General features: G+C 40.6%; 1 protein-coding gene across 1 annotated transcript; it reads right to left on the bottom strand.

The window, feature by feature from the left end:
• Positions 1-508: 508 nt before the first annotated feature.
• On the bottom strand, positions 509-8,227 carry LOC104462726 (glycerol-3-phosphate dehydrogenase 1-like protein). The gene is made up of 7 exons (XM_010074791.1): positions 8,052-8,227; positions 6,228-6,368; positions 4,874-5,012; positions 2,979-3,091; positions 2,242-2,475; positions 1,985-2,091; positions 509-675 (listed from the first exon to the last, which is right to left on the bottom strand). The coding sequence occupies exons 1-7, from the start codon at positions 8,157-8,159 to the stop codon at positions 579-581; spliced, it is 939 nt and encodes a 312-aa protein (XP_010073093.1). The 5' UTR covers positions 8,160-8,227; the 3' UTR covers positions 509-578.
• Positions 8,228-9,975: the final 1,748 nt, after the last annotated feature.

Genomic DNA, 9,975 nt, shown 5'->3' with positions numbered 1-9,975 from the left:
GAGCACAGAAACAATACCTATTTTTCCAAAGAGGCTTATGCTAGGAAACAAAATCAAGGAAGGACTAAATGTCACAAAATGCAAAATATTATTTGTGTTTGAGGGGAATTATGGAAACCCAACATTTGCCCACGTGATTGCATCTTATTGCTGTCAGACTTTTTTTTTTTTTTACTACAGTTTTTCTGTTTGGATAAGTTCTTCAATTTTTCTGCATCTTGTGCTGTTCTGTAAGTAACATTAGCAGGCAAAATGTTGAGGTTCACATGACAGACCGAGCTCTTGCTATGGAAATTAGAAGGGGAACTGTTTTAAATCAACAAAAAAGTACTAGGCAAATGCCCACATTACTAACTCAAATCAAATAGTGTTACATTGTACATTCGTTTCCTGTTCCTTGGATATAATGTTGAAATCAAAGGCAGATTTTTACCCCCAGAATGAGGATATTAAAATACATTCTCTGTTGCTTTTACAGCAAATGCTGTCACACAACCTGTTGCTCTACTTTATTTGCTGTGGAGTAGACAGAAGTCCTGAGAAGATGAGAAAGTTGACGAGGTGAGAAGAGGGGATCTCTAAAGGTGCTCCGGGTGGTTCTGCAGGCACGAGAGGAAATCCTGGATCGATCGACCCTCATAGCAGATCTTGTAGATGGTTGTAAATAATGGAAACCTAAAAGAAGTGTGTAGCAATAAAAATACTTTTTAAAGTTTACATAAACATTTCAATTCTGTTTATAACGGGAAAAAGTTCACTCTTTTTTATGTTACATTAAATGAAAACTGGAAAACTTTTTCTTTACAATAAAATTTTAACTTGGAGATACCTTACTAGAAGACTATAAATGACCAGTACAAAACCAAAGCAGTACAAACAAAATGAGGGCAATTAAGAGGAGCCAGGGGAAATTCAGGGCAGTGACAGCAGAAGTGCTGTTTTGGAGCTAAAATTTCTATCCAAGGTTTTAACTTACTGAAAAAAATTTCGAATTGCCTATCCCCTTTTCCCTCTTGTGTGCAAAGTGCATATATCTTTTGTATTCGTTACTGATATCTAAAAGACTAAAAAGAATGAAAATGTCTAATGATTTTTCCTGGCTTAAAGGGTTCTTTCCTTTTGTAAGATGTCTGAGTCATTATGTGGTGAAAAAATGAGTCCATGGAATGACTTGGAGCCAAGTGTATAACAGTGCAATTATAGGATACTTATTAGATCAAGTTTTGATTTAAAGTTCACATCCTGTCAAAATGAGGTTTTCTTTTCTCTCTCTCATTTTTGAAAGATAATGTCACTTGAATCCTCTGTATCTAATTTTGATAGGATGGGTTTTTTACAGTATTCATTTAGCAGTGTTTGACCTCTCAGTACTGCTAATGTGCAAGAGGGAATGGGATGGAGGAAGTTCAGCTTTTCTATTGTGTAAACTGAGACAAAGGTTTCAAATTATAAATAATCTTATGTTACTCCCAACAATCAGAAGTCCTTTTTACCTCAGCATTATCGGTGGCACTAAAGCATTGATATCAGCCCATATTACCTATTCAATGTCTATACAATTTTTTGGTTAGGAGCATGCTCTGAACTTTATACTTCAGTATATCTAGTTAATGTTTGCACTGAGAGCTGTATTGCTGCAGGCTGTAATGGTGATATACTGAGAACAAGAAACCCTTTGACCTACAGATTGTGTTTGCAGGCTGACTCTGTGTACGCTCTTCAATCTTGTTTATGGGGACAGGGATGTCTGGGTAGCTCCTTTGGATTATTTTTTTTCTAATGCTGTTTAGCCTGCATCCTGTTCTACTGACTGTGGCCATGAGGAATCAGGCTAAGCTGAGCTCTAATGGTGGCTGGCAATGTAGAAAGAGGTTGTTACAGAAATGAACAAGATAATTAAACAGAAGTAACATGAAGGAGATTATTAATTACTCATCATTTGTTGTTGATTCAGTTTTGTTTTTTTTTTAATCAAAGCACTTACTTATCAAGCATATTTTTCTGTTGCAGAATCTTATAGACTTCAGCTGAAGTCTGAGGACCTTGTAGCTTTTGTCCATTCAGCATCTCATTTTCCAGTTGCTCAATGGACTAGAAGAGAGGAGACTGATTACTTGGATCGGCAGGGATACTGCTGCGATACCAGCACTTATCGAGAAGGTAAACAGCTAATGATGCCTTTGTAAAACACAAAAGGATTTCTTTGTGTGTTAGTGTAAAATATTTCAAAGTCCTCCTCACCTTTCCTGTGCGAGCAAAAGCTTCTGCTACTTTTCTGTTGCGTCCCCCATAGCAGGTAGTGATTAGATCAGCGACGCCGCAGCTTTCCAGAAACGTGGCTATTGATACCGGACCCCTGCAGAACATCTTGGCAAAGGCCACCATTTCCATAAGGCCCAAACGTATAACTGCTGCCTTTGTATTATCACCGAATTTCAGTCCGTCACAGAAGCCAGCTCCCACTGCTACGATGTTCTAAAAACAATTTAGTGTGAAATAGAGGAGGAAAAGAAACAGTCAGGCGAGACATGAGGTTCATCAGTGTGCACTGAGGTTTAAGAAAATCCCACAAATCTTATCTTCACCAGAACAAGGTTCAATATCCAATGGCGGTGAGTTTATGTTATGAAGACGGTGGACAGCGAGTTACTGTTGAACAAAAGTTGCTGAACTTCTAGAAGATTTTTGTAAAGTATCCACTGTTATTCCCACAGGCAAAAATCAAAGCAGCTTGTTTAATATAGTAATATTGCAATCACATAGCATGTATGTAATTAATGTTTTGTTTTTCTGCTAGTTACAAGTTGGGACTTGCTGACCTTTCTGTTTAAACTATTTAAAATATACCACACAGAGTCATGCCTTTCCAGATTTTCTCTGTGGGTCTCTAATTTACACAAGCATGGGTTCTATGTACTGATGCTTCAGTAGATCAAAATTTGGCCCTAATAAAAACATTTTGGTTTGAAATCACTCACTTTTAAGGCTCCACAAATTTCCACTGTATCGGCGTCAAGCACCACAGTAATCCTGAAATTGGGGGTCTGCATTAGTTCTTTAAAGATTTCCCCTTGTTTTTCATTTTTGCACCCTGTGGGAAGGAAGGATGGAAGTTAGAGCATTTTTGCAATGTTTCAGAGTACACACAATTAACTGAAACCTGAAATAAGGTCCCAGGGACCACTTGAGGTTCTGTGGTCCCAGTAACTGGGTGTTGCTAAACAAGAGATTTGTGTGCAGCAGTTCCTGCTGCTGGAAGCCTGTGTAGGTGTATGCAAGTCCCAGGGCATTGACCAAGCATTGCTTAATAATAACACCGCAAAGATTTTTAAAAGCAGATAGCCCCTGATGCAGCTTTCTACCTGGGAAAGCCTGTGTAACCACAAACCTTGCAAAAGATATTTACAAATTGCTTTGTACAGCACAACAGTATAATTGCTGCTTTGCAAATTTAAACGGGTGTAATTGCTAAGTATTATTATAGGAAGCAAATGATTAATGCCCAATTAATTCCCAATTACAGGGAGATCCACAGAACGTTGGCATTGCTGGAACAATTTTGTTACCAATTCCACGGAGGTCATGGATCATGTAATTACAGCACTAGCCCTAGGGATTAAGAGGAATGGTAGAGAGCCCTCAGCAGTAGAGGGGCTGAAGTTTGCTTTTATGCAGAGCCCTTGGCCAGCTGGGCAAAGATTCTTTTGAATGGAATTTCACTTAATTTTCATACAAGGCAGCTTGGTTTCCTTCAGGGAGAGCTCAGCGGTGAGGAGCTGTAGCGTTTTCCAGCTGTGGCTCCTGGAGGGGTTCTGGGCACTTGGTGCTTTTGAGTATTAAAGAGCCTGGGCAATAGCACTCTGGCAGCTGTGGGGTTTCTACCCCATCTCATTACAAACTTTGTGTTTGCTTCTCATTGTTCACAATAATTGATGTTGAGGGATTCCCAGTCTGTTTGAGGTGGCTGTTTCTGGACTGTGCGGCTTTCCAGGAGGACAAAAGCAAAGGGGAAAGCTCTCTGCACAGTCAGCATCACAGCGTGGTTTAAAACAGGGCCAGCAGAAGTTAAATTCCCCCAAAGAAAATGAATATTGCTCAGCTCTCCTAATCATGTCTAGTCCTATCCGTGCCTAGCTGCTCTGCCAGCAACAAATGCCCAGCTGGTACATTTCACTGTTACTGTAACGTTTGTAAGGCAAACGAACAGTATTGCAACAACATTTTTTTTTTTTCCTTGCCTAGCTATGGAAGGATGTAACTTTAATTTTGTCTGACTTTAAACATCAGTGGGTTTTAAAAACTACTGGATGAACTTTCCAAGTCAGGTCAGAACAGTTCTGGGAGCATCTGAGGCTACGTCTTGGCAAGCAGTCTGAATGGGAGGGAGGAACAGAATGTTACTGGGTTTCTTGTTTTGGCTTTTCGGGTTTTTTTTCAAACTAAGAAGTGTGAAGATGGAGAAATTCACCTCAGCGAGTGTGAGCACATATGAGCTTCTGATTACACTTCTCTATTTAGACTGTGTAGTGTATGAGCTGCCGGTGTACTCAGTGTTGAGCTGTACAGACACAAAAGGCGGCTCTTGCCAGCTCCTACAGCAACAGGATAAAGCTGTAATTTTTAAATGGATTTAATTAGCTCTCAGCACTGAAACCCACTGCCAGTTTGGCTCTGCTCTTGCCAGCACCGAGCTCCCTGGAAATAACGCTGCCTCCCTGAACGAGCTGATGTGACACTGCACCCACCACACCCCTCGGGAACCACACAGGACCCATCGCATCCCCCTGCTTCCTCCAGAGGTCATCCTGTTGCCCAGCCACAGGTGATGTTAAACCACAGCTAGCAGCTCCAATTTCCTCTTTGCAATAGTTACCAATGGTGGTTTCACAGAACTTCTCATCAGCCACTTCTTTGGCTATGTTGGCCCCCATAAGCACACTGATGTCTATTTTCAGTTTCTCTCGAATGAGGTCAGATATGAGCTTCAGGCCTTCAGGACCCTCATCGATCCCCTGAATGAAAGACGAATAGTCAAAGTCAAGTTATTAGAACAGGAAAATGACAGCAGTAAAGCACCAGTAAAGCAGAAGGTGCCCTATTGCCTGCAGCTCTCTGGTTTTAATTGGAAGGATTTGGGTCTTATATTCACTAGCATTAGCCATTAACGCAAATGCTCTGGGTTTGTACTTTGATAACTGCAAATTCAAGGCAAGTTCAGGGAAGAAGGTAGCGACAGTCAAGGTAACCCTGCAAGAGGCCTCACATCCAGCGCTGCTGTCCTGAGGCTTTCTTTGATGCTGTATTTTTCCTTTGTGTTAAATTCCTGTAGTGCAGAACCAAACTTTTAAATTAAGCCTACAAGCAGTGGCTTTTTTGAAAGGTCTAAGTATTAATGTGAGTGCTTCATTGGTATTAAGGATACTGAGCAGTCTTGTGGGTTTTAAAGAAACAAGTAAATTTGCTCGAATTTCCTTCCTCTCCCACCCTCCTCCTCTCTGTGTACTGCTGCTTGTGAGATAATTTCTGTAAGTATCAAAAATAAAAGGGGGGGGAGGGGAAGAGCTGGTATTGCAGTCTGAAAACTTACATTTCTTTTATTGCAATTTTAAATTGGATATTTCTTGTAATGCAATCAAAAGAAGAAATGGTTGACTATATTCTTGTGCTTTGCCTCTGGCTTTTTAGTTTGAGATTCTCCTAAAATATTAATTCCTTTTAAGATTATGATAATCTGGTACCTCTAGCCTTAGAAAGAGATTCCTCAGTTCATGCCAGGTTGAAATTGCTTCAGTTCTGCAAAATCATTAGTGTTATTGTGCCATTTTAATGCTCCCAAGAACAGCTTTAGCATGTACTTGGAAGAGGCGCTTTGACCCAGCCCTCTTTCCAGTTAAGAGTTAATTGAGGCTGTAGTCTAATGAGTATTTTTTCTGGCAGCAGCACCAGCTTATGCAGCCTGCCCTCTGCGCATCTTCACCTCTGTGCTGGTCCAAGTGGGAACTGGTCCAGGCTAAAGATGGCTGGCAAAGATGGATACTCTTAGCCTGGCCGGGTTGCCCCATCCTTTCCTCTCTGCAGCCCTGAGAGGCTGGGTAAGTTTTAACTCTTCCAGAAAAAAATGCTCAAGTTTATGCAGAGCATGCAGCTGAGGGCTGGAGCTCCTACCCTTAAGCTGAAACTATTTATTTACTCCATACAGGTTGAGCCTTGTGGAGATGACAGCTTACCTTGATCAGGGAAATCCCAAATGCCCCGGGTTTTATCTGGCCGGCAATCTGCTCGCAGATTCGTCCGATGAATTGATGTGGCAGAACAAACACTAAAATGTCTGCCCCGCTTGCTGCTTCGACCACATCTGGTACAGCTACCTGGGACAAGAGTGACAACCAAAATGAGCACCAGGTAGGAATCCTCACACCTTGCAAGACACCGACATGCCAAAGCCATTGCAGATGGGTTGCAAATGTCAGTTTTAACTGGCGCTGTGGCATAGCTGCTAGCTCTTCACACGAGCAGCTACAGATCTCTTCTGAACAGGAGCAACCTGGGGTGGTGAAACAGAGCGGCTTCTGGCTGTCTTTAGTTTCCATAGGTCACCAGCTGAGAGTTACTCAGGAATAAACTATATTAAAAGGCAGAGATCATCATCATCATCTTTGGGAGGTGTCTTTGTAACTATTGGTCAAGTTACTATATATTGAAAACAAAAACCTACACAACATGGTTAATAACTAGCAAGCTGTATCTTCCTCCAAATGCTGGCGTTACTCAGAACAACAATTCAAGCCAGGCTACAGGGCACTGGCGGGTGAATTTCAGCCTGCTATCACAAGCAGTTTACAATCGGAGAAAGCATCGCCCTTGGAGTGCTCAGCCTTAGAGCAAGTGGCATTGCCAGCAGAAGAACCAGAAGTGCTGCCAGCAGGGCTGGTTCTCTGGGAAAACAGCAAAGAGGGGGCGGAGCAGAGCCTGGCAGTGCTGTACAGGCAGCGCTCCTGTCCCCCAGAATATCACAGAGCAATGCAAGGAAAAAATTAGGTTTGTTTGTTTTTTTTTATCAGTCAGAGATTAAGATATGAGGGTCCCTTCAGGCTTCACTGCAACCAGCTGATTTCTGCTGGTAAAGCCTCAGATTTTGCTACAGAGAGGATGAGGCTGATCTCAAGTGATGATGACAAGCCTGTTGATCTACTAGAGGGCTGTAAAACTAACAGTGACAGGTCAATTGTAACCCAGGAGAGCCATGTGCCAAGCTCAAACCACGGGAGTGCAAATATGCAATTGCAGCACTAAATGGAATACTAAATATAGCCACTCTCCAAGCGAGGAGACCCACCATGTGCAGCATCTTAACTTTTACAACGCAACTGTTCCAGAAACAACGGTATTACTTTATTTAATTCACAAAACACTGGCATTTGGCAAAACCTTGAACACCCAAAAAGCCTCACCTTGCTTGCTTCAGCAGCAATAAGTTATCTAAGCTGTTTAATTTATGTAGAGATACATAATTTGGTATGTTTATGAAAATTAAGTACCTTATCTTTTTGGTGGAATTTACAGCATTATTAATTACAGCAGTGTGTTGCTATCCTGAAATTGCCCATGGGATATTCATCTCCTTGTAAGCCACAGCTGTTAGCTGTGCTGTTGATTTCTTTTTTAGAAGAAGGGAGAGGAGCAGCTTTCCTTTTTTTTTTTTTCATTTTCTTTTTTATTTCCCCTCCAGAAGATGCTGTGTGTTTGAAGTATCTCAGCTCTGTGTAGACATAACTCTAGAAATGGCAGGCAGAGAGATCCTGATTTCTAACAGAAAGGAGGATGGTGCGTTACCAGCACCTGACAGAGTTGAGTGTTTGAAGTTGCGTGTGACATACGAGACAAGCAGAAGTCACAGAAGTGAGTTATATTCCAGCAAACTTAAAATATTGGCGTGAGTTAGGTGGTAAACCAGAATGAAGAATTACTTCCTAATTTTAATTTTGCCAGATGTTGCCTCCCTTATAAAAAATAAAAATAGTTCAGTGATTTTTTATTTTTTTTCAACTTACTACATTCTTGGGTATCTTGTATCCAGGCAGATATTTAACATTTTCATGTTCCTCATTGATTATTTCTGAGAGTTTTCTTCCATTGATGATCTCTTCAAATACCCACATCTTGACAGTAGGATCAAATCTGTTGGACTTCTGGACATTTTTGCCAATGATTCTTGCTATGGCTGATCCCCTTCAAAAAAGAAAAATGAAGTAACTAATAGGAAGCAAATAGTTTTATTGTGAATTGGAAACTCAAATCACTCTAAACATGATAACTCATAAGAGGCCAGTGCTATAAAGCTGGTCAGGTGCTTGCTACATCTATCAGAAAGCTTTATGCACTATCCTCCATCAAAACCCCTCAGTTTGAAAATACAGAAAGTAGAACCAGAGAAACCATAACTGTAATAAGGGATGTAAACTCATATCAAAGATTATAGAGTGGAACTGTGATGTACCATCAACAGGACTAAAAAATACAGTATTTGTGATTAAAATCTGCCTTGCTCCTCAGATAATTATTTTTTTTTCTGAAGCAAATGTAAAATAGTCCAGGTAGCAAATCGGTGCTGAACGGTCTTTGTGTGACTCATCTGAAATAGACGCATCACTATTTCCTACCAATAACTAAACAGTTGCAATAAGGATTTTATGTAAGAGCTAAATCCTCAGAAATTGTTCTGTTCTTAAAACAAACAAACAAACAAAAACCTTCTACCTGAGGGTTTCTCTTTATTTATTGTTCTGATTATCACTATAACAGGATCTGTAATAGTTGCAGCCTGAGGATATGTTAACCATCTGGTTTACTCTTCTTCAGTCATACTGAGCATTTTTTATCTCAGTTCAGATAATAATAGTACATCCCCATCACCACTGCAGCCTTGCAACAATTCACTTATCTTGGCAAGATTAAAAACCCCACAGAAAATATTGAGAGTATTGCTTAATGCCCTTTAGATTATATGGGGAGAAGGGGTGATTATTTTTATGCCTCTGTTCCCTCTTTCCATTTTAATGCTATTTAATCTTTCAAGTGCTGTCCATTTTACTACCGCAACTGAAAGAGGAGCTCCAGTTGTAACGCTCTTGTCCTCTGACCCACTTGTAACACACCTGTGTGAACAGGATTTAGCTGTGGTACATTTTCTGGAACTGATAAAGGTCTCGAATATATCCAAGACAAAGTCCAGGTAGATCTGTGCTGTCAGTAGTTCAAAAGGAAACCACGTTGTAACTGGCCTTCCTTGGTGTCGTGGGTTAAGCACGTGGTGTTGTGGCTCAACCACAACAGATTTGCACAAGGCTGAATTGCTCAACAAGCAATAAAAAAATAAGGGCTTCACCTTAATCTTTAACGATAAAGAAATCTTACTGCACTCAGGTTCCACTTTGCTCAGTGTCAACTCTATACTGGGAGCCTGAGCTGCTGTAATGTTTGCTTTCTAAAAATGGATTATTTGGTTTGGCCCTTTTAATGTTTTAGGGGTGAATCTTTACTGTAAAATAAATCTTATCTTTAAAATGACACGTATTCTGGCTCTCTTGCCCTGCTATCATGAGAGAGCACAATCAAGCTGAGGATGAATTGTGGTTCAGCACAAGAAACGTGTATTAAGAAGAAAAGTTATTTTTATGGATAAACCTGAGATCTGAATTCATCATCCAGGTTGTGCTGGAGACTCCGATCAGACAATGACCTTAGACCTCAAGTCTATCCATAAAAATAACTTTTCTAACTATGTACCAAATTAATATGATTTTTCTGTTGAAAGATGCAGACTCCAGCTCTAACCTCAGAAATCCTGAATGCGACTTGTAACTCTCAGTAGAGAAATCTGACCTTCCAGCAGAGCTGTCATTACCACCACCGTTGGATGCTGCCACCCAAGTACTTTCCCATTGACAAGGTATTGGTGAAGGTATCTCAGGCATA

Source organism: Pterocles gutturalis, unplaced genomic scaffold, assembly GCF_000699245.1.
Source record: "Pterocles gutturalis isolate BGI_N339 unplaced genomic scaffold, ASM69924v1 scaffold42392, whole genome shotgun sequence".
Classification (NCBI taxonomy): Eukaryota; Metazoa; Chordata; class Aves; order Pterocliformes; family Pteroclidae; genus Pterocles; species Pterocles gutturalis.
Note: the sequence above shows the minus strand (reverse complement) of the source record. Positions and strands in the feature narration are given on the sequence as shown.

What these genes read in the sequence shown, in the direction of transcription:
- LOC104462726 (XM_010074791.1), bottom strand. Translation starts at nt 8,159, where the DNA reads ATGTGGGTATTTGAAGAGATCATCAATGGAAGAAAACTCTCAGAAATA. An exon ending in ACAAGATACCCAAGAATGTA is followed by an intron (nt 6,369 to 8,051) that starts GTAAGTTGAAAA and finishes CTCTTGTCCCAG; the next exon opens with GTAGCTGTACCAGATGTGGT. An exon ending in CTTTTGCTCGCACAGGAAAG is followed by an intron (nt 2,092 to 2,241) that starts GTGAGGAGGACT and finishes CCTCTCTTCTAG; the next exon opens with TCCATTGAGCAACTGGAAAA.